This window comes from Erpetoichthys calabaricus, chromosome 13 (assembly GCF_900747795.2).
Source record: "Erpetoichthys calabaricus chromosome 13, fErpCal1.3, whole genome shotgun sequence".
In the NCBI taxonomy this organism is placed as follows: Eukaryota; Metazoa; Chordata; class Cladistia; order Polypteriformes; family Polypteridae; genus Erpetoichthys; species Erpetoichthys calabaricus.
In genome coordinates this window covers 89,334,077-89,359,646 of record NC_041406.2, presented here as the reverse complement: position 1 = coordinate 89,359,646, position 25,570 = coordinate 89,334,077, and the positions used below count along the sequence as shown (strand labels likewise).

Here is a 25,570-nt window from a genome sequence, read left to right as displayed (position 1 = left end):
CACTTTCAGGCTGCTATTTCAAATATGCCATTTTAAAAGATTTCTACTTGGCACAGCCAATGTCGACAGGAGGGCTTCCCTACTATACAGCGCTTACTTTAAATATGGCCAGTTAAATAGGCAAATTCAGATAGCTTGTAGGAACGCAAAAGTGAACTGGTTGAATGAGAAGTGTGCAGATATTAATGCTGATGCATACAGAAATTCAAGATCAATACACACAAAACATGAAAAAATTGATGGGAAAATCTTACAGGACTGAGTCTTCAGGCATAAAAATAAAAGAAAGAAAATGAGCGACACAAACAGAAGAAGTGCTAAATAAATGGCCGGAATATGTAGATGGATTATCTTAGTGATACAACAGTGTACATCTACAAAGGAAAAAAGTTAAAGTTAATTTTCCATTTGAAAAAGGAATAAGGGTAACCAACGTGATGTTTTAGCTATATAGCCTTCATCAGGTCTGCCACTGAAAGATGAGTGCGTTGCAGATATAGGATGGGGAACAAAGCTGGGGTGAGATAAAAGGGTAGGTTAGAAAAAGCTACCTTTAGATATGATGAAGGGAGAGATGAACCTGTTAGTCAGTCATTAAGACCTGGAAATATCTGTGACCCCAAGCTGAAAATGAGCTTAGTATCTTCTGATTTTCACTGAAAAGAATCAGTGTGGCTATAATCAAGGGATATGAAGTGTTCTACAATAGGCTCAAAGGTACTCCCTGAAACCATCTGCTGACCGTCTCGCTGTTTCATCTCTGGAGATGACTATACACGTCCTACAAGAAATGCAGTGAAGAGGATTGTAGACTGGCTGGAGGCCCATTGTTTAATATTGAATTTACTAGAGGGACCAGGTACAAAGATAGTGTTGATGACATATTTGCAAGTGATACAGCGGCTCCTATTATAGTGCAGAGTGCCTGGTGAGGAATGTGGTGCTTCTCTGTGAAGTGAGCTGCTGACGAGAAGTTTGCCTATGTTAGGTGGTTGACGGAAGGAGATCAAGGGAGACTTAGGCAAAAAGGCTCATGTGGAACGATCAGTCTGCAAAATTGGGAAGCTTTGCTTAATTCCTTATGAAGAAAGAGTGTTAGAGTGGAGTGGGAGGACCACCCGTTTTCATTGTTGGTGTGCCCCTCTTAGGGTGGATGTTACAAGGTCTACTCCTGTCTTGACTGAGGGCCTTATCCACAAATTTGAGAAGAGTATTCTCTATCAATGAAGAAACTCCTCATTTTGAGTGCTTTATTAAAGTCAATCTCATTACTGCAGAGGCGGCGGAGTCTAAGAAACTGTGAAAGAGTTGAAGAGTTTTTAGATGCCATAACGAAAAGAGCTGTAGAGAAGGTAATTGTGTGAGTCACAATATAAAGATGACCTGTTTTATGAGGACAGATGTGAAAAGCCAGTACTCACAGTGTTCCAATCTTAGGGCACACGTTAACTGTGTCATAAAGTGACAGTATGGGGCTGCCTCATTTCATCATTCATATTCACAGCCCTGGGTGCAGCTTGAATATCTTTTTTCTTTCCCATTTATGTGCAGATGCTTCACACTTTTTTCATTAAGAAGAAAGAAACTCCTTGTAAATAGTAATAAATCTTTCGTTATTATGATTTAGCAGCATCTTCTGTGTTTTCTGATGAGGGGAATGGGCGGTCACCTTTAAAAATTGTTTTGACTCATAGTTGTGCCACATGGCTAATTATGCATTGCGAGTTCAAAAGTACTGTGTTATGTACCCAGTGGTAGTGCTCATAATATTTTCATTATGATCCGCTAATGTACCCCTCAAATAAAAATATTACCTTTTTTTTTTTTAAATGCTTGCAGTGTGGAAATCCAGCGGGATGCCACAGGTGTAATATTCCACACCTGACCTTAATTGTCCATGTGATTCTCCAACCAAGGTTCCCACTAATTGTGTGTACTGATGAGCAGATTTGAGTAACATACAAGGTAGTTCTTACTGTTTAATACCAATCTCTTCAGTTGCCCTTTGAATTTTGAGCAGCAAAAAGCACATTGCACAAGTGGGAGTGGGAGGTTCCCCTGGGATTTATTATTAATCTCCATGAAGTACCAAGACATAAACAATCAGCTGGCTGCGCAGCAGTCGAAAAGTGCTATGTGGCATCATGAAAATAGTTATATGACTGGTACATAAACTCTGATGCATTATATTTTAAAAAATTGTAGAAAAGTATCTTTAGGCTATGTGTATGAAGTGTATGTGAAACATAAATATATTTTGTGTTTAGACTTGGGTCCCATTCCCCAGATTTGTCATCATGTAATATTCCAGTATCTGAAAATATCCAAACTCTGATATACTTCTGGTACCAGGCATTTCAGATTAGGGACAGTCAACCTGCACCACAGTATTTTAGTGAAAATACAATATTGATACATACAAAATAATACCATTTCACCCAAAACTGTTGAGATATAGTTTTTAGATAGATGGATCAAACAAACAAGCCTTACTTGTCTCCATTGGGAATTTGGCAATTTAACCCATCTCATCTAGCCCTACCACAGATCCTACCTAAACAGGTATATATTCCTCAATTGTTCTTATTTCTAATATGTGTAATGTTATAAGGTTTAGGAACTGGAGGTCAACTTAACAGTTCAATTGGAAATAGGGTTACTGCTACTAATACTACTACTAACTTGTGGGTTGGTAGGCCATGACTCACCCGACATGATTTATCAGTAGAAGCAAGTTCTAAGCAGAACATGGGGTCCCATCTGTGTCCTATTGTGTCAGCCTGCTACCCTCTATTGTCAAAACCTGACAGTTGTGTGTGTGTTTGGAATTTGGGATGCATTGGGACTTTTGTGGGAGTAATTCTGGTATCCCCACTGGCTGCTAACTATAGCATCAATACACCTATACATACGCATCCATACGCCTTACATCCATGATGTCTATAGCATCCATACACAAGAAGTTTGGCTGTTAAACATCATTAAATGATTCAAATGTGTTTTTCTCTAATTCTTTCTCATTTTTTTTTATTTTAAGCCATGAAACCCCCAGATTATTTTCTATTTAAACAATGGCAGTACTGATCTGTCTATCTGGAGAAAAAAAAAATTCCAAGTTTGCCTTATGAGGTTAAAACAGCTTTTAAGTACGCCTGCCGCTGACCTGACACACCTGTTAATGAGATGTTCCATCTGCACGGGTTTTTTCCTCAAACTTTTAATGGCACTTCTAATTTCCCTGCTTTATGTTATCCAAAGTTTCGCTTGCTTTATTTTTGTGTATTTTGTATCTTTCGTAGGTTACACCGTGTGTCAAAAGGAAACATTTTTAATTGGTGTGAAGCAATGTGGGCATATGTGCGCACTCATTTTTCTTGCTAGGCATCACTGCTGGGAATGGTTATCATTATTTATTTTGCCAGGGCTGAGGCCACCATACAGACAGTGATGGCATCATCCCAGCAGCTCTGATGCGTGAGTTCACGGTGCAAAATCTTGCATCTTCATTTTTAAATGAAAGGTTCTTAACTAATGGTTTTTCTATTTTATAATTTGCAAATGTTAGCATTTAATAGTTGGATTAGCACGTTGGCCCAGCGTAATTTGATTTGGCTGTGGAACGTGCCTTTAGCAGAACTAAAGTAGGGATATGCAGTCCTTGCTCGTGTAGGTGGACAGCTGGCAGAATGCCTCAGTAAAATGATTATGAAATGGGCCTAATGTGAAGCCTATGGTCCATCTATCAATTTAGCCATCTTTTGCCTCACCTGTCCATCATTTGTCAAACCCCTTTATCTGGTTTTCCAGAGTTTAAAGCTTTTTCTGGCTTCCCCAGAGGTAAAGGTGTCCGCTTCAGATACTGAAGGGCCACAGGATCATGAACATGAACATGAACATGAACAAGCAAGATGAAAGAAAAGGGAGAAAGGTTAACATAGAAACTGAAAAAGGAAGGAAGGAAGGAAGGACAGATGTGTGGCGGAGACTGGGGCAGTGGAAGAGAGAAGGCAGGTTGTCAGGGATGGCCCCAAGAGTACCTTATGGCCAATGCTTGAGGAGTTGAGGTTGCTTATGCTGAACACTTCATGGAGCAGTAGCGACCAATATGCTCTGACAGGCTTCTGCAGACACCAGAGGAATGGCAGCAGGAGAAGGAGCAAGGCTCATGGCGTCTCCGACATACCGAGGGAAAGCAGTAAGGCAAACAAGCCAGGTTTATGAAGGCTGACTGCACCTGTCGGTTGATGTCTCCTTGAGCTGATAATGGCAGGCCGGGGAGACGTCATTTTAAGAGGGACGCGCTATGGTTCTGGAACATCATAAGAGAGGATAGGATTCTGCTTAACGATTTTTAAACCTTGTTTTAAAGGGTTATTTATAATTGGATTTTAACCTCTGAAAATTACCTGTTTTATTGGATTGTATATTTACTTATTTATTGAAGATGGCACTGCACTTTTTGGAACACTTTGTTTTTAACAAAAGCACTATGCACTTGATTCACCACCTCTTGTTAAGTGTCCTCATTTGCCTGTCTCCTCCTCGGTCAGTTATGACTATCGATGGCTCTGGGTTAAAGCTGCCAAATAACGTGGAGCCCGGACTGTCACAGGCTTAAGAATATTTTTCTTATTGGATCATTTATGCATTAATATTTTTCATGTGTTCTTTGTCATTTTGTATTTTTTTTAATATTGTCTTGTTTAAATATTATTTAGTTCTAGCTGAGTTACCTATCTGTGGCAGGTAGATTACTACTTCAAAGTTGTTTAAATCCAGATTTATTGAGAAGAAAACACTATACCTGTGGTCTTAGATGAAATTTTGCATTTTCTGGTACAAAGTTTTGTCCATGAAGGTGATGATATCCTTCTTTCAACCCCAGTACACTACTGCTGCCAGATGGGAATTGTAGTTCCTATGTAGGGACTAGTTTTTGAGTTATCCCCCTGCCATTATAAACTCCTTTTCCCTGTACTTTATATAGCCTATATTTTAAGGTTGACTGGCAGCAATGTACAGTATGTGCAAAATTTAGTCAAAATTGGTTTAGCCATTTTTGTGTGATTAGTAAATAAACAGACATCCAAACTTCTGATGGTTCTATGTCATTCAGACAGGGATCGTATAAGGTGCATGTAATTTCACTGTATGGTGTTGGCGTATTTACTCTCCTACTGCATGAATGTCACTTCTGTTTAATTTCATCATAAATCACATGTCTACAGTTGTTATACCTGTAAATACGTTTTAATGATGCTCACTTTATAATGTCTGATTAACATTTACTATATAGTCTCAAGTCTCCAGTGTCTGCATCATGCCTGAAGTTTGATCATATTGAGAGGACGCCCTCCTACGTGTATCACTCTTGTAGTGTGGATTAGAGGGTAGGTCATCAGTGGGAGAAGACATTAGTTTCTAGACAACTCTCTATGTGGTTTGACCTACCAGAACACAAATGAATTTAAACTTTTTTTACGTGGTCAACGCTTATCTGATTGTGAGAGAGATAAGAGACTGTGAGGCTGAATCAGGTGCTAGGATTATTCTGACTGACTGGTACTTGTTCAAGTTGTTTTATTTGAACTCATATGTATGTTTAGATCTATTTTTACACAGAGATTGCCCAATTACCAACTGAAATGTATCCCATAGTGCATAGTACTTCCTGTAGTTAGATCAGCTATGTGTCAGATGACATTCATGGCTCATGCATACCACACCACTGTTTCTAAAGAGACTCTAGGTCTTTCTATTTTGGTCTACACTAGAGTGCAATTGGGGTGTTCACATCTACCTAAATAAGACAGACTATGTGGGAAATCAGTCCAGAGTTCAATAAGCAACAACAGCATTTATTTCTATAGCACATTTTCATACAAATAATGTATCTCAAAGTACTTTACATGATGAAGAAAAGAGAAAAAAAAGACAAAGTAAGAATTAAAATAAGACAACACTAATTAACATAGACAGGGAGGACAGAAAAAACAAAAAAACTCCAGACGGCTGGAGAAAAAAAATAAAATCTGCAGGGGTACCAGACCATGAGACCACCCAGCCCCCTCTGGGCAAATGAATAAAAGCATTCCAAATGAACTGGGTGTGAGAACTCCTGGAGACTTCACTTTAGTTGGTCATCTGCTGGCTCAATTTACATTTCATCATCTGGCTGCTAGTTAAGGAGAAACGAAACATGAAGTGTTGTGAATTTCATAAAGGAAGTCCGTTAAAATGAAGGCAAAAGAAGCCCAGTCCATTAGCAACAGGAATTGGACACTAATTAAGAAATTGGCTGGCCAATGTACCAGGTTCTGAGTTTCATGCCTCTGGCCTAAGATCTCTAAATCCAGACTGGCTATCTCCCTGGGGTTCAAAGACAGCTTTGTAAATGTGAATGAGAGCTTATATCGATCATTTTATTTGACTAATTTAGCTAACTGTTATATCCAAAGTGACTTACCATTACTTATTTCTATAGTGTGAACCCTCTCAGGATGACATGTTGAGCTGGTGTAGGGGACTGAACGGACAGCCTTGTATCTTACAGTCTGTCACTTGACATCTATCGCCTGGTTGTAAACACATTTAAGGGCCACCATCAGCCTTAAAGTACATGTGAGGAGTTTTAGAGAAGAACTTGTGAAGTGTTTGCTGTATGGATTCGATAAAAGTGATCTCTTTTCTTTTTTAACCTGCAGCACAGAATGTGCCATTAAAACATGCCCAACGCCTCCACAGGCTTAAAAGAGCTGGCATACATTTAGACAGCAATTAGCTCTATCTATAGTTGGTGGTATTGTTCATTCCACCTGAAGTCACTTACATTGCTGAAGGGGAAAATACATGCATTTTCCAGTGTCAGCATTTATGTGTCTTGTCTGTACATTCGTCTACTCTAGCGTTTACTTCCAAAAGGCCTTAGCGTGACATGTGGAGAAACAGAATCAGAAACATCAGGATTGGACAGCTTATTGAAAAAGAAAATCATTCAACTAATTACATCTTGGTTTGCCCAACTGAAAATCCCTTCATTGGGTTCCTAACTCCATTGTCACCTATGTTCTGAAACAATCATGTTTTTTATGGGTTTTTGTTGCATTTTTGGCCTAAAATCTCTTTTTGCACTTTTTTAGCCAGCAGTTTGGCATGGAATGACGTCCAGTTCCTCTGAATGGTAATATTGCACTTGACAGCTAAATTAAGTTTGTCTTCACTGTGAAATGAAGCAGCCCTCATAGAGCACTGTGATGACCCGAATGCATGCAGCCTTGAGCCTTTTCCATCTCCCAAGATATCGATAGTCATAATCGAGGATGGACTAGGACCACGAGGACACAAACAACAAGTCTTTATGCAAAAGTGCATAGTGCGTTTATTCAAAACAAACAGTATGGTGCAATTCCAGTTCTTCGATAAATAGTCCATTGTGAAATAAAGACAAACACAAATAAATGAATAATTCCGTTAAATAGTTAAAAGTAGAAATAAAATTTCTCATCACAGCCACCTCAGTCAGTATCCACTGGGACCTTCTGGCCACCGATTTTCAGCATCCCCAGGTCTTTACAAGCTCATGATTGCTTCTGCTCCTCAACTCCGCAAGGGCCAATTTCCCCTGGAGTGCTGTTCCCCACATTTCACCGCAGGGTATCTTTACCACCTCACCTCCTTTCCTCATCCCTGGCTCCAGCCCAGTCCTGCTATCTCTCTGTCTTTCCTTGTCTTTATCTTCTAATTCCTTTTTTTCTGATTTTTGTGTTCTTTCCAACTCAGACCTTTTTTGTACCCTGTGAGTACAGATGCACTTAACAATCCGCAGAACCTTAATAAGGGTTGGCTGAACTGACTGCACTCATGTACATCATCCCATTAAGTTTTTTGTGGCCGTATGTTTTCCTTCCTGCACACCTACACTGAAAACATCTGAGCTGCACTATTTTATCCAAAACCACTGCACCTTCTTTGACACGCCATGGACCCCAGACACGCTCCACTTCAAGTGTTTTTCATAGAGTTCACCCTTCCATTTCATTTAACAAAGCAAACTGTAACAAGAATTTAAGGAAAGAAATAAATAGTAGAGCTGTGAGTGAAGCCTTGTGGTGAGGGTACTGGACTCTGTCTAGTTAAAAACATAATCAGATCAATGCCAAAAAGTAGCCATGAGACAAAATTCTGAGGTATCAAAATCTGATTGAAAAACTAGAACTAAGGTGTAACATGACAAACTGGCAGAACTGTTATTCACAGTCTGTTTAATGTTGTGGAGGTGTAAATTGGTGCATGACGTAGACATCTCCATACAGGATAGTGGGCTGGTAATGCAGGTTTTGTGTTTCACACACAAGTTTAATTTAGTGGGTCACTTCCTGAGATGAGTATGGCTGATCACAACATTGTTTCATAGATGCACCACTGGCTCCTTTTCAGATTGAAATCTACTGGTGACCATGACCTTCTATAACTCTCTGTTCCATGAGGCACAAGCAATCTTCAAACTGACCATCTTCATCCCATTACAAAGGCTGTTCATGAAAGTTTGTCTCTGTCTTCTGTGATCTCTTTTTCCTCTGACCTATCCTGTCACTTCCAAATTTTCCATGCCTTCTTTCCTCATAATGTGGCTACAAAACACAATCTGTTTCTGTCTGATTTGTCAGCAGTAATCTTTGTCTTTAGCCAGGTCCTAACAGAACTTCCTCATTGGTAGTTTGGGTTGTCCTGCTGACTTCCATAGTGCAGTCTAGGAAGTATAACTCCATTGATGGAGTTCTTTTTTCTATAGTTGGTGAAATTGTCCAGCACATGGATCTATATGTGAGAAGAGGAAGACACAGCACTCTAGAATCCCGATCTTAGCCTTTCTACTGATCTCACTATTGCACATATCCTTCCTCAGCTTAATGAAGGCATCTTTAGCCATACTGATGGACCTTTTGATTTCATAATCACACAATCTGTCAGATGCTATCATGCTTCCCAAACAGCTGAAACCTATTTACTTGTGTGACCACCGTAGTAGTAACTTTGATACTGTAGATAGGAGTTTCTCTCTTCTTTGACACAGCCATACATTTAGACTTCTTGCAATTGATCCTCAGACCTCTTTTCTCACTTCCACTAAATATTTTGTAAACAATTTTCTGCAGCTTTTCCTCTGATTTAGTAATAGAGCCGTATCATCTGCACATCCCAAGTTATTTAGGTACACACCTTCACTCACCAGTCTTGTCCATTCTTCAAAAGGTAAGTCTAGAGAAAAGAGAAGAGGTGGTTAGTTTTGACTAAATTAAAAACTGTTTTGCGTTCACTACTTCCATGATCAGGCTCTTGTTTCTGCGTTTTGTTTTTTTTAAAGTCTCCTTGACCTCTAAAATGATCTTTTAGAAGTCAATAAATTTTGTGGTTACATCAATAATGTTGAAATTAGTAGCAATCTCCAACAATGGCATTTTTGTTTTTCTTATGGGTGCTATCATTTTGAGGAGGGTTTGTGGACAGTTCCTGTACTGTTGCAAGGGAAAGTCAACTGGAAGTTTGCAGTGCAAAAAATATCTGGGGTGAGAGTATAATGGTTGCATTGTGCACTTCCTGGTTGTCCTTAATTGGACTGAACCCAAACCCTAAAACTTGAATTGTTGTTATGAAATGTTTCGAATTCTGCTTTTTGACTACAATTTAAGATTTATGTATTGCCTCCGGTTATATGTTTGTTTATTGATTGTCAGTTCCTGCCCTCTCTATTTTTGTCACACATATTAACCCATGGTTTTTTGTTTTTTTTTTTTGATTTCCCAATTGGGACCCATCCCTTGTTGGTTTGGTTTCAATTCATCTGCCGAATCTTTATCCAACTCAATTCTGCTCCTGTCCCGTACTGACATCACATCTGATCAATCTGCAGTAGCTGTTTGTTCTTCTCATTTTTTTCCTTACACTCTTATTTCTGTTTAATAATCTTCTGGATCTGGAATCAGGAGAGGCCTTACATCATTTTGGCATACCACCCCATGACAATAACCTAAATATTATAACACATGCAGGATTTCTGAAGTGGTGATCTGGGATTCTGTACCCCCGGGATTTTAGCACAACCAGCTGCTAATAACGGTAATAAATTAGCCAGCTCGATATTTCCATGCCCAGAAGGATACATCTTCAGTAAAGTAAATCACTCACTCCCATTAGTTTTCAAAACTCTTGAACCTCTGCATCTTTCACTATTAATTCATTAAAGCTGAAATGGTGGATTCTGTATAATCTGATTGGGGCTGCTACATTTTATGGAGGCCATTTCTCAAAGTGACTCTGACAGCACTTGAAGTTATTAAACTGCTGAATTAAAAAAAGGCAGAGCTGTAATCACTTTTATAAAAGGCATTGGAATGGCTACTTCACCCCACCGTTAACAACTCTCAGCTGTCTACCCAAATGGTTAGCATGTGGCTGAGCCCACATTTGGATTCAGATGGGTTAAGTCAGCACATTAGATCCTGTAAAGAATTCGCCTTGATGTCTGCACACTCCGAGAGGATTCTGAATCACTCTGTGGAGTGCCGTACTGGAGTCGGCACAAGCTGGGAATTCTTTATTCCTTGTTTTCTATCCTCCTTGCTGAACTCGGTGAGTGTTACCTTCAATTCAGGGTGGAACCATCAGAAGCTTCATATACCTCCATCCATCTATCCATTCACCCATTTCTGACTAACTAATTCAGTTCAGAGTAACCTGCCGTGGATGGGCTGTTCAAATACTGTGAATATGGTGGCATTTTAGGCATGAAAATTCTGGTGGGGCCATACAGTATGTGTACACTCACACTTACCTCACTAACAATATTTGTACCACAAAAAATCAATTAAACAATTGGATGCTGGTGCCTGGTCTGTCATGATTGGCACCAGATCATTGTGATACCTTCTGACATTATCATCATCTGACAAAATACAGCTATACAGATATAAGCATTAAGTAATGTGAGATGATCACATTCACTTGCTGCTTATGTCAATGAACTACATAAACTGAAATGGACTCAAGTTTAGACATTGAGCAGCTTTGAGGTGAAAAAGGGTAAGCCACAATAACATGGACACAACATGCAAACTACACACACGGCACATCCAGTAGCGGCGCAATCTACCACGCAGCCAGGTGTTTGCTGGTCAACCCAAGGCCAGCAAATAATTGAAAAAATAACTTTCTACGTGCAGAGCTGTTTTTCCAGCATCAGGATCCCACCCTTCTGTGAAACAGGAGCATCAGAGTGCTAACTTCTTTCCCATGAAATGAAAAGAGCATATGTTGGCTTTCTTGGTGGCTTTAGTGCCATCCTAAATCCTCCACAGTCATAGGTGAAAATCAGTTAGTTCCTGCTATTGACCTGCTTTTGTTTTAAATTACAATGAAGGGGGCTTGGGGCGGTTTGGAGTGCTGCATAGCCCAGCTGGGAAAAGCTCAGACTGGAAGTACATGTAATTAATTTTAATCCTGTTGATGACCTAGAAAGTTCAGGTTGCCCATGAGCACATACAGCCAAGGGTATAGAGAACACTGCAGGGCCAATTGGTCTGGCCCCTCAGCTGGAAAAAGGCTTACAGCCCTCAGCGTGAAGACAATTTCACATTCTACATTAAGCAAATTTTTTCTGTATACAGTAAGTAATTAAATTGAGCTTATAAGAGAAAATTAAAAAAAAAAAGTTTAAGACAACCTGAGTGTTGTTATTAACATTTTAATGTTAGAGAGGTTTATTTAGGTATTTTGTGCAACATCTGGTATGCCTGTGCTCCAGGCCTTAATGCAGAACCATTGTTTTGTGTATGTGTGTAAAGCATTGATTGGTTGTCATCGGTAGAACTTACTTTTATTTTCTATATTTATTTATTTGCAATTAAGTATTTACTGTAAACCAATCAAATACAAGTATGCAATAACAATTCTTGTAATAAAAAATATTTATGAAATTATGTAAAAAGGAAAAATAAAACCAATATAATGATGTCCCCCCCACGCATCCACACCCTATGCTGACGAGCTGTCAACAAGGATTTTAAGGAGAAACTGAGCGGAAAGGTGCAGTCGAAAATAAAATAAAGATCGACTGCTCTAAATATCAAAACGAGAGAAAAACTGAGGTCAAAAATACAAGCACAAGTCAAAAACCATAAAGGGCTTTAGCAATGAGATGTTACTTGAAGAAAGGATGTTTGTCAAAAATTTGTTTTGAATCAATAAACTCGGATTGCGAAAGACAAACTTTTAAGTGGTCAAGTTGTTAACTTAAGGTCACAGGATGCTGATGTAACAACAAGAAGACAAAATGGCAGCAATCATAAGCAAACAAAATGGTGGAAAAAAATGGCAGAAAATATTTAGCAAAAACAGAAGTCAGCTTTAAATCAAAAACTAATGTTAAATTAGAATTCAAGCACTCTAGAAATCCTCAAAATGAGTGCTAGATCTCAAAAAGAGATTAGAAAAAGCACGAAAGTTAAATAAAAGCATGACATCATGGCAGTATGAGGATCAGGATGCCAGATCTGATTAAGGAGGAGAGAATAGGCGCCGCCATCCCAGGAGACCCCACATCCTATGGGACACAGTTATCAGCAAGGATGGCTGGATATTTGGTGCTGTACTATATCCACAAAATGATGCCATTGGGCAACACTGGTCCCAGTTGCCCCATTAATCCTAGCTGCTGAAAGCTTTAATCAGGTCAGGTTGAGAAAAGATGTCTTCCAAGTGTTAAAAGAAAGAGAATCTGGTGATTTCTAAAAGTTGATTTGCCAGCGACCATCCTGAGGGAAAATAGCCTTTGTTGCATAGAGAGAGGGATGTACAGTCTGAGGTAATAAAAGACAGAAGCCATAAAGGTACCAACACTAGACCAAAGGGCAGCAACACGGGGGCATTTACCGTTGTGCTCTTTTTTTAAAATGTTCATTGGTACATCTTCACTCACCACTGAGTCTCATCATTGACGTTCAGATGAACCTATCCTACTCAAATTTATTTGTTTGCTTGTCCAAATAAACTTACCAATCTGATATAGTCCAGTGATATGCTTTCATTCTGCTTCTGCAGTAATGGCAGATTAAATCTGCCTGTTTAGTAACACCAGGGACCACCTAGAATCAGGGGCAGGCTGGCAGCCTGGTTTCAGGTGCTTCCCCATTACTTCCAGGCATGCTAAAGGAGGGGACACTGGCACATTGACAATGTTGTTATGTGAGCAGTGGGTAGCTGAGCAGCATGGCATATTTCCCTGTCACTTCTCATAGATGTGCGATTTTGTTGCTTTTTGCTGCCTTAAATTCTCGTCACTTAGTGCAGCATCTTGTAGAATGTTGTTGTGTGCGTAGGGTAAGGAACGAGTGATTTCACAGAGCCTCGGCCTTTATTTATGGCACACCTTGGTGATAAAACATGCGAGGACAACATCCTTGAAGTCAATTCCTGTATTTCCTTCGGGTGGTGAAAGGGTGTTGTAGCGGCTAACATATACTTGATTTTTTATACATCCCATGTGTTGTGATTTTTGCACTCCCTTCTTTTGTTTGTATTCTGCCTATTCATTGTTTTTTTTTTCTTTTAGTGGAATAATTTGTAAATAAACTGAGTCAACCCAACCTCACCACATAATGTTAAAGCAGAACTACAATTAAACTTTTTGAGGCCTGAGGCACAGAACAAAATCAATATCCCTAAACCACTTGGGAAATGTACAGGTTAGGAATGGTTGATTTACTTCTTTCATACCTAAGCATCAATTGGCATTTCAAGGAACCAACATAAAACATAAATATGAAAAGCACCAAAGTTACGTGCTCAGCTTTCCTTCACTGCCTTAACCTTGGTTGTTCTTATTTTGCATTAAAATAAACTAAGCGGGTCTTTATCTTTAGTTTGCTTTGTGTAAAGTAGAGTAAGAGGGAGAAAGAGGAAGAGACAGGCCGGTAAAACTCAGTGTAATAAAAGGTGGTTGCAGTGAGGTAAGCATTTAGGCATGAAATGGAGTGACGTTCTGTCTGTGCCATCTTACATTGGCTTGGTGCGAGCCTGGTAGACAGTGGAAGACAATGGAGGCAGCACTCTGCATTATCACAGGGCATCACCGGTTTAATTTCAACAGTCCAGCTTATCATAGACACACAAAAGTATCACATTAGTGCAAGTGTGTTTATTGTTTGCTTCATAGAAACTTATAGAAACACATACGCCCGTTAACCTTTATAGCATCTTGCACTGTCTTTACTACTTGCAACTTATTTCAATGCACACACAACCACATCTATGTATAAATAAATATCGAAGTAATCAACGTAGACCTCTTGTTTTTTATTTGATACAGGAGTTATCCATTTGATCAGGTATGATAGATAATACGCGAGCCTTATTCTCTACGGACAGAGCCACCTGTTTTTGCCACTTCCTGTCGGCGTCGCTCATTGAACTGACCACTCTTATAGAGAAAATGTGGTGGTGATAGATAGAAATTTTAGTGTAGTTGGCAGGATGGATAGATAGATAGATAGATAGATAGATAGATAGATAGATAGATAGATAGATAGATAGATAGATAGATAGATAGATAGATAGATAGATAGATAGATAGATAGATAGATAGATAGATAGATAGATAGATACTTTATTAATCCCAAGGGGAAATTCACATACTCCAGCAGCACCTTACTGATACAAAAAACAATATTAAATTAAAGATTGATAATAATGCAGGTAAAAACAGACAATAACTTTATATATTGTTAACGTTTACCCCCCCGGGTGGAATTGAAGAGTCGCAACTACTCTACTGCAGTGGCCTGGTTTAGTGACTTCAGCCTAGTCATGTCGAGGCTTTATTTTTCCGACGTGGGCATCGATTTATTATTTTCACTCGTCTGTTGCCCATCACACAAGGTTATCAGAGCATTACAGCTATAAACCTCGTTACAAGAAAGTGTCTGCCATGCTGCTGTTGCCAGTGTATGACGTCTGACAACAGAATAGGCTGATAACACCAATGTTCTTCATTTTTAGACCCTTATTTGGTGTTTCCATTGTCATTTTTGATTGTTTTCACCCTTCTTTTACTTGTTTTGCCTGTTTTTTAATTTTTCTTCCTAACCCCAGCACAGATATACAGATACAGACACTTGTCCTTTCAGATGGCTGTACCAACTGTTCAACTGTCCAGCCGCTCAAGCTCTGTCAGGCCGCATGTTGATCGGAAGTGAGCAGCCTTTTTCATGCCCAGCCACAAATTCTCAATTGGTGTGAGATCTGAATTCTGACTCAGCAACTTGAGGACATTCACATTGTTGTTTTGAAGCCATTCCTCTATAGCTTTGGCCTTAAGGCCTGGAGGTTGTCAAAAACAGGGCTTGTTAAATCCCATTGAGGCATTCCTTGTTTAATTTTGGGCTAAACGAGAAATAAATTGTTGTTGATACTTGGGCTTGTTGTCTTCTCCCAAGGCATGGGTGTCTTGAAGATTGCATCAGGCTTTAGTCCAGGATGTCTCCATATTTTGCTGCGCTAATTTTACCCTCACAAGCCTTTCATGGCCTGCTGCAGAGAAGCATCCCCACAGCCTGACACTGCCACCATCACACTTCATTAACATTTAGATTGATGGCCAAAATGAATCTTCTTCCGGCTGACTTTAGAGTCTCACATGTGCCTTCTGTTATTATTTTTTTTAAACAGTAGCTTTTTCTTTGCCACTCTCCCATAAAGCTGCAACTGGTGAAACACCCAAACAACAGTTATTGTCTGCCCAGCCCTGCCAATCTAAACTACTGTAGCTTGTGACTCCGTCGGTGTTCAAAGAGGTCTCTTTTTGGTCACCCTATCTAGCTGCCTTCTCGCATGATCACCCAGTTTTTGTGGTTGGTCTGCTCCAGTCATGTCTTACTCTTTCCATTTCTTAATGATTGATTTAACTGGAGATTCAGTGACTTGGACATTTTCTCATCTTCTTTCCCTGACTTGTGCTCTTCATGGAGTTGCTCGTTGTGTTCTTTTGTCTTCATTGTGTAGGTTAGGCCCCCATACTGACTGATCACAAGCTGGTCCTTCCACACAAAGGTGCATTTATAGTACAATCAACTGAAACCCCAGACAGGTGACTTCTTTAACCACCTGGCTGCACCAGTGATGATTCAGAGGTGTCAAGGTGAATACTTATGCCATGAATTATTTTATGGACATTGACCTCAGTTGGAAATGTTATCTGATAAATTGCACTTTTAGATTTTGCTGTCTGTTGAAGGAGGCAGTGATGTACGGTAATAGCTTACCTGTTACAGTTTTTAATGTCTTTTTCTTCTTTTCGTATCTCAACAGGTATTGTTTCCAAATCTTTTGAATGCCGTCTTAAAGGTCAGGGTGCCACTTTTGTGCAGACAGATGATGCGTTTCTGGCAGCAAATGAAGAACCGGTGCCCGCCAGTGAAAGAGCACCACAAGTCTCCAGAAAACGTCAGACTTCAGAATCTGAGCCCCTTCAACAGGTCATCATAATTCAAGGCCTCCCCGAGGAGTCAGCGGCAGCAACCCTTCAGACATTGGCCATGGCTGGTCAGGTAGCAGAAGTGGTGCACATCACTGAAGATGGTCAAGTGATCACCACCAGTGGAAATACAGCCCATATGAGCAACATGATTCCTAGCCAGATACGTATACCAGCAGGCACCACCCAGGTTGTGGTGGTAGAAACCCCCATGGAAGCCAGTGAAGATGGCCAAGAAATGCTTCCCAGGCAGGATGTGGCAATTCAAGGGGCACCTTCGGCTTCAGCACTGGATGCCCTTTTGTGTGCCGTCACAGAGATTGGGGCGATGAAAGATCGATTAGAGCAGCAGGGGGATTCAACAGTTGGGCCGGAAGACGAGGCTACTGTAGACAGATATGAGACTGAGGGTTCATTGACCAATTCCTCCAGCAATGCAATGACTGAAGCCATTCACATTTATCAAGAGGCACAGGAGGGAACAGAGCCCATGGAGGTGGTGACCCAGGTTGTGCAGTCATCAGAGGTACCATCTCCTCAAGGGTCAGCTCCGCTTGTTTATAAAGATGTGGTACAAGGTGTGGTGCAGTTTGCAGTTTGTGACATGGCTACAGCTGGCCACCTTATGGAAGAAGGTGTAACTCGTGTAATTGTCAACAATGAAGGAACAGTTCACATGGTGGCAAGAGATGGACCCCAGTTAATAATGCAAGAAGAAAGTGGCAGCACAGTGACGGTACCAAGTGAAGATGTGGACATGGTCAGCTCAGACAGAGAGATCTCACAGATTATCGTGACAGAAGAAATCGCACGCGCCATGGTTGAAGGATGTGGTCAAACCTTCACGGAAGGAAGTACCCATTACATAGTCACAGAGCTTGGCAATGGAGCCTTGGAAGTCAAAGGAGCCATGTACTCCGAGCCTGGCCAAGATCAGTGCCAAGAGGAAGGCTACACTGTAGAAGACGACGGTGGCAATGAAACAGTTGAGTCCAACACCATCACCACAGCAGTTGTAGAAGAGACGGTCACTGACGTCGAAGTCTTCATGGACGGTCAGTCTCAAGAGCACATCCCCTCTCATGGGAGCGACGCCGTGGAGTAAAGAAATGGAGAAGACACATTACTGGCAGAAACAGAAGGTGGTCAGGATCAAGTAAAAACAAAATAAAATGTTTCAGGGACATTTTTGAAATCCATCGTATTTTCACCAGGATGAAAACAATTCTTGCATATGAATGAAAGGAAAAGAAATGAAAATATTTTTTATTCTTACTGTGACAAGGAAAAATATTTTGAGGCAATTCAACTTCATTAAGAAAGATGCTACGTTTGTCCCTCATGAAGGTAAAGTCAAGTGAATAATTAAATCATTTTGTAAAGGTGGGACACTTTCACGAAGGCGCAGCCAGAAGTGATTTTCTTGAAATTTCATTAAATGAAAAAAAAAAAACCAAGTAAGTAGCAGAAAACACCCGACTGACATATGCTCTCAAATTGTTTTATATATCATCAAATCTGCGTGTTATTTTATAGAGATCTCATGCCTGGTTTTTGGCTTTATTTTCTATATTGTTTTGTTTTTCTTCAATTCCTAAGAATTATGGGAAAAAGGAAGGCTGTGCATTTTATGTTTTCATTATTGTTACCAAATTCTGAAATAGCGGAGTAAGATAAATAAACAATTTGACGATGATTCCACTCCCTTTTGTGTTTTCCGTGGGCCCTGCTCACGTTTTGTAATCATTCATGCTTCCGTCTGTAAATCTTAATTAATAGAGCACTTGTGCTGGGTTGAACATCCACATTCATAACTCTTTCTTTGAATAAATAAATAAAATGAGTGATTTTTTTATTGTTCTGCTGTTTCTCTTTTGAAAGGTACGTTTTAGAAAGTATTCATCGACTAGAATTATGTCGCTCGTTGATCTTTTTCTAACCATCCATTGAATTTTTTCAATCCTGCTTAATGCAGTTCTAGCTTGTAGGGACTGCAGCTTATCCTGGTCAGATGGGACGCTGGTCCATCAGAGAGGGCGCACACTCCCCCTCACAGGCCAATTAGAATCATTGTTTAACTAAATCCGCACATTTTTGAGAGATGGGAGACAAATTACAGTATGAAGAAGATAAAAAATGACAAGCAAACGTGGCAAGTGTACTGAACTACACGGGATGACACCTGATATGAGGAACTGGAATCAGGAGACAGAACACGGTCGGGGGTTAAACTCAAGATTGTGATCAGAAGTCAAAGAATTTCATACACAAGGCCCAGGACGTGAAATAATAGAAACAGAGCGAGAAGATCAGAAAGCAAACGTTCAAGAGCCGCCAGGAATTGTGGCCGCCAGCGATTTTCCTTAAGGATTCCAGCATGGACTGACTCACAGAATTGAGGAAAGTGAGGCAGATGTTGTTACCTGTGACCCCCGCAATGAGCACTGCAGTGGGCTGTGGAGCCGGCAGCGTAAACGTGAGGTCGGGAAAAGGCAATGGAGAGCAACGGGGAATGAGCCATGGGTGGCGAGAGTGGTGGCACTGGTGACAAACCCCTTCCAGATCATCAGTACATTCATCCTACTGAGCATCAGAGTTTCTTGTAATGAACTAAAGTGCTGGAATGCATCTTCTTCTTTAAGTTATGTATTACTCGGTTAATATTTTAGCAAGCTGAAATAAGACGTTCAAAGGACAAAGATGCGGTTAATCATGAGGACAAATAGAAAAGGAAAGGAGAAAAAGAAAAGTGAAATCAGAGAATTCTGTGATCAGCAAGGCCAAAAGACTAAGGTACCAAAACAAAAAAGGCCAGCCAAGAGTCGGCGTAGTCAGAGAGACACGAATGAGAGCCACTAGAAAGCGTTCATACGGCAGAGATTCACAAAAGTATTCTGCATACTTTACTGTGTTGAAGATTTCATTTTAAATTGTCAATGTTTACCCATAAATCTACACTCAATAACCCAAAATGACAAAGTGAAAATGTGTTTTCAGAAAGGCTTGTAAATGAAGTAAAAGTCATGAAAGCTGAAATCTCTCCTTCAAAATGTTTTGTGCTCAGGTCGTTGTGCTTGAATTTTCCTTGAGATGCGTCGAGCGTTCGATTGGAGTCCAAGTGAATCGATCGGACATCATTTAGAAAGGCACACGTGTTGCCTGTGGATAGAAGGTCTTACAATTCACACTGCATTTCAGCTCAAAAACTAAACGGTGAAGTCTGAGGAACTCTCTGTAGGCCTCCATGATCAAATTGTGGGGAGGGGAGAAAACCATTTTTACAGATACGAGTGTTCCCAGGAGCACAGTGGCCTCAATGATTGGGAAATGGAAGAAGTTTGGATCCACCAGGACGCCTCCTTGACTTGGCCATCCGGCCCAAACCGACTAACCAGGCAAGAAGAGCTTTGGTCAGGGGGGGTGATCAAGAACCCAATGGTCACTCCCTCTTAACAGAGCTTCAGAAGGTCCTGTGTTGAGATGGGAGAACCAGTCAGAAGGACAACCATCTCGGCAGAACTTCATCAATCAAGCGTTTATGGTGGAGTTAAAGGCGTGTGAGAGTTGGAAGGACTCTGAGAGATTTAATGAGACAAAAAATTCAGCACTTTGGGTAGAAGTCCAAGCACAATCTCTGATGAAGACCACCTGCCTAACATCAACTCTACAGTGAAGTGTGGTGGTGGCAGCAGCGCCATATAATGGAGGAGCTTCTTAGGGAGACTGGTCAAAATTGAGGGAGGGATGAATGCTACCAAATCCATGGTGGTCCTTGAAGAAAACCTGCACCAGAGTGCACACAAGCTGAGACTGGGCCAACGGTTCACCTTTCAGCATGACGATGACCCGAAGCATACAGCCAAGACAACGCCGGAGTGTCCGTTGGTAGCCATGACAGCCCTGAGTCCGTATGGCAGGTCTGGGGGATTTTTCTTATTCTGGTGCCCATAAAGTAATAATTTTAATATACTGTGGGGCCTCTAGTAACTACTGTGGGACCCTGCTGGGCTCATCCCCTGTCCTGTGTCACTTTAGCACCCCTTCTTCCTTTGTCCGCCAAGTGTCACTAGTTAACACTCACCATGGATGACAATCCCATTGCCTTCCTAGGACTTGCCCTTAATGTGATTTCGTTGATTTTTAGATTCTGACAATGTGCTCCAAACACACACCTGAGCTTTCTACATCAAAATATGAACATTTTCAGGCAAAAAATTAAAAATGTCCTTTTTTTTTTTTTCCTTTTTCTAAAGCCGAGCTCCATTTAATTTTCAGCCGTGTAGAAGGAGGACTGCTGCTCTCCACCGTCGGATTGTGCTGTCTGACATCCTGTTGCGGCTTTGATCTCCTAATTAACGGCACTTCTGTATATATTAGCTAAGGCCGATTTGCATTTTTAATCCAATACCCAGCACACTTAAAAGAGAGAGCTGCCTTGGCACGACGACGACGGAGGAGGAGGAGGAGGAGGAGGAAGTGCAGCCCGCTATCCGGTTTTCTTCCTTTTTGCGTCCTCCGGCTCCGCCAGGCTTAGCGTGGCTGGTTAACCTTTCAGCTGCACTCGGGGGTGTCGACACCGACATGCTGCAGTTTACCATTAGTGATTTATGTAGGATAAATATGTCTCAGGTGGCATTTAATCCTTCATAAAACCAGTGTAGCTTGCAGTGTCAAACCAGAACATCTGATTGTACACACGTCGGGAATAGCAGGCCGCGCCAGAAAGGTTACGTGCGGGGCGCTTGTAACCTTGCAGATGCACTGAATCAGGAGGACTGGCAGCCAGCCGGCCGCCTTCTCCTCTCCTCGCGGTGCCGTGCTGCAGTGGGGATGCCATGGTCACCCAAGCCTAACGTGAAGCCTCTGAGCAGACGCGAGACCCTCGGCCCTCAGTGAGCTGCCCTCCGAGGCTCGGCCATTCCAATTGACTTGCCGGGATTCTGTTTGATTTCTGCTTAGCAGAACTCAGAATGTTGAAATAAAAAAAATACATTGGGGTCAATGAACGAATAGCCCGGTTGTCTTTAAGAGATTAAGAAATAAGGGTAAAAAAATAAATGGGGTTGAAATAAAGAGAATAACAGAAAATTAGGGGGTAAAAAGAGAGGAATAAACCAGAAAGTAAAAGGGTATGGGGGCTAACGAAGGAATAGCACAGTAGGGAAGTCAAACATGGGGGTAAAATAAAGAAATGACACTGCTGGGGGAAAAGGATATGAGAATAAAATGGGGAACAGTAACAGAATAGTAAAAGGGTACAAAAAGACAAGAATAGTAAGTTGGGGGTCGATATAAGTAAAACACTTGGGGAGGGGGAGTTAGGAAATGACGTAAAAGATTAAGGAATAACACGGTGGCAGTGTAAAAAAGTAAAGAGATAATAAAAGGAGCAAAAAATAAAGAAACAAAAATTGGGGGAAAAAGAAGTGGATGGAAATGGGGGGATAAGGGATAAAAAAATTAAAGGAATAAATTATGGGGGCTAACGCAGTGGGGGGGTTAAGAAATGGAGGAAAAAATAAAAGGAATAACGAAGTGGAGGCAAAAAATGGGAGAATAAAACAAAAAAGTTGGGGGGCAGGCAATAAAGGTAAAATACAGCAGGGGGGATTAAGAAATGGGGGTAAAAAGTCAGTAAGAGTGGGGAAATGAAAGAAAAAGGAATGAAAACAGTGAAAAAGTAAAGGATTCATGAAGGGGTAAAAAATAATAAAAAGAAGTGGGGAGGCCAAGAAAGGAATAACATGGGGGGGGGGGGGCAGAAATTGGGTTACAAAAAAATAAAGAAATAACATAGTGGAGATAAAAAGAATAAAACAGGTGGGGTAAACAAGTAAAGGAATAAAAAGTTGGGGGGCAATGAAAGAAAAACACAAATGTTGGGGACAATTAAGAATTGGGGGTTAAAAATCAATGACAGAGGGGGCTTAAAAAGTAAGAGCAATAAAGGGGTAAAAAAGAAATTATTAAAGAGGGGGCAACCAAGGAAGGCATAACACACAATGGGGGGGGGGGTCAGAAATGGGGATAAAAAAAATAATAACTGAGGAAGGGAAAAAGATACACAAATAATAATAATAATAAAGCGCTGATACATAAATAAACACACGCACACACCAGAATGTCTATAAAGTGATCAAATTAAAAAGAAAGAACACTTCTGACTTGGCAGTCCCAGTCCCAGTCTGAGTGAGGCGCTATTCAGGCGTAATGCTGGTGGTGTGAAGGAGCCCCCCGTCGCGTTTCTTGACCCACTTCTGCTGAATGATTTATTGGCTGACAGTCCTCAGTGTTTGGGTGTTACAGAGAGGATGTGCAGCGTTGTTCACAATGGCACTCAGTTTTGTTTTAATTTTCTCCTTTGCCATGACCTCTGGGGGTCCTGAGCGCGGCCCATTCAGTTTAGCAGAACCTCACCTGTTGTAGGAATAGAAAAAAAAGAAAAATAGAAAAAGTGAGTAAAAGAAAAGAGATTGGGATTAAAAATAGTAACAAGAAATGTGATATGTTAGGGGGTGCCAACATCTGTCGGTGTGTCCCGAATCTCATTCGCTTTTTCTCTTTTTGTTAAATGCATCCGACATTTTGTCCGTCTCTACTTGTCCATCTCTCCTTAGCACCCTTCATCCATCCATTACTGATGCAGTTTAATCCAGTGTAGGATTTCAGGGGCCGCAAGGTGTCCGAAAGGCACCATGTGCAAGGCTGGAGCCAATCCTGGATGGGTCGCCCGCTCCTGGCACACTCCCGTGCCCACACTGCTTCACAACGGGCCATTTTGGGGCTGGTGATCTGACTGACCTGCTTGTTTTGGGAATACAGGAGGACACTAGAGTTCTGGGTGAAGCCCACACAGGCATGGGGAGGATGTGCAGACTGCACACGGACAATGGCCAGGACCCTGGAGCTGCGCTGCTGTGCCCCTCAGTTTCATTCCTCTCAGTTCTGCTCCTCAAGGGCCGCATTGGATTTTGAATTTAATTGCCAAGCGTCAGTGGGGTGTAAATCTCAGAGGTTTAAGCTTTCAGACAGCCTCGTCTTAGCGGATGAACAGATAGAAGCCTGCTGGATAATGTCATCCATCACTGTGGTATATAGCACCTTGAAATTCTGTGAATGAAGACGGTGGAATCACAAAATGGGTGGATGGAAAACCTGAGTGTCAACTTTGTCGGGTCCACATAAAAAATATCTTGTTAATTTTTAAACAGCACCTTTCCACAGAACGTAGCACCACCAGGCAGATATGGTGGGAGCACAGGGAGGTTCAGTGAGCCTGTGGTGGGGATTAAACCAGTGACCGTCTTCAGAGTCCACCTGAGGCACACGTCTGGTCACCCAGAAAGTATGCAGGAATTTGAAGACTACTGAGAGGTAAAGTTGATGTGGCACAATGAAAATTTGGGAAAGGGTTAAGGAGAGATGAGACCCTCCATTGAGGAGGAGCAGTTTGGTTTTATGACAGGAAGAGGAACAACTGATGCCATTGAGACAGCTGAGGGAGGAACATTGAGAAAAACAGACAGGTTTGCATATGGCGGAGAAGGCTTATTATGATAGTGGACCCTGTCAAGAGGTCTGGGGGTGCATGAGAGGGGAAGGAGTACCAGAAAGTATGTGAGGAATGTCCAGGGTATGTATGAGGAGTGAGGACTCAGGTTAAAAGTAGTGCTGGGATAACAGATGAGGTGTCCTAGTTAGAGGAGGTCTGCACCGGAGACCATCTTGTAGTCCTGACCACTTTGATCTGCTCGTGGATGTGCTGAGTCACAGGACTGAAGACCAATCCCCCTGGCAGAAAGTGTCCTGCTGGTGACATTGTGTTATGTGGCACCAGAGAAGACGAAATGGAGAGGGAAGTTGCAAGAATGGAGAAGAGCTTTGGAAGATGGAGAGATGAAGATAAATAAGAAGAAGAAAACAGAATATGAGGATCAGAATTCATAAGTTAGCCTGCAGGGAGAGCCATTGAAAAGAGTGGAGAAGTTTAAATATCGAGGATCAGTGGAGGCCCAAGATGGAGAATTAAATATGGAGATACGCCACAGAGTGCAGTGTGGATGGGACAATTGGAAGAAGGTATCAGGGGGATTGTGTGGTCGAAGAATTAAGGCAAAGGTTAAAGGTGAGGTTTGAAGACAGTGGTGAGACCAGCAATGGAGTATGGAGTGGAGACATAAACGGTGAAGGGAGTACAGCAGGAGAAGAAAAAGGGAGAGGTGGCAGAAATGAGAAGCTGGAGGTGGATGTGTGGAGTTACAAGAAGGACAGAATAAGAAACGAGACAATCAGAGGTACAACGCGAGTGGGAGAGAAATCTGAAAGTCATGTTGGTGTTTGTTCATATAATGCAATTGTACAATGTGTGTGTAATCTGAAGACGCGGCTCGATACTCGACGACAGTCATGGCTTGAAAAAAACGGACGTATTTGGTAAGTATTTATGCTTTTACTTTCAGTTGGACTCCCAAGCCCGGATAAATGGGGAGGGTTACGTCAGGAAGAGCATCCGGTGTAACATTTTGCCAAATCAATATGCGGACAACAATACAAATTTCCATACCGGATCAGTCGAGCCCCGAGTTAACAACGACCGCCACCAGTACTGTTAGTCAACAGGGTACTGGCAGAAATTGGGCTACTGGTGGCCGAAGAAGAAGAAGAAGGAGAAGAAGAGGGGGGAGACGTGTCTGGAGTCAGGAGGAGAGGAGGAAAGTAAAGAGAATGGAACTGAGGGTAGGAACTTTGAATGTTGGCAGTATGACTGGTAAGGGGAGAGAGTTAGCGGATATGATGGAGAGAAGGAAGGTTGATATATTGTGCATACAAGAGACTAAATAGAAGGGGAGTGAGGCCAGGTGGATTGGATGTGGATTCAAATTGTTCTATGATGGTGTGGATAGGAGGAGAAATGGAGTAGGAGTTATTCTGAAGGAACAGTATGTCAAGAGTGTTCTGGAGGTGAAAAGAGTGTCAGACAGAGTAATGATTATGAAGCTGGATATTGGAAGTGTGATGATGAATGTTGTTAGCGCATGTGCCCCA

At 41.3% G+C, this 25,570-nt stretch overlaps 1 protein-coding gene across 1 annotated transcript in view; it reads left to right on the top strand.

The window, feature by feature from the left end:
• znf407 (zinc finger protein 407) overlaps nt 1-18,372 on the top strand; it is a 562,885-nt gene extending 544,513 nt beyond the window's left edge. The window contains exon 9 of the mRNA XM_051935698.1: nt 16,360-18,372. Within this exon, the coding sequence (XP_051791658.1) occupies nt 16,360-17,630 (1,271 nt within the window). The 3' untranslated portion in view covers nt 17,631-18,372. The remainder of the gene's footprint in view (nt 1-16,359) is intronic.
• The last annotated feature ends 7,198 nt before the right edge of the window (nt 18,373-25,570 follow it).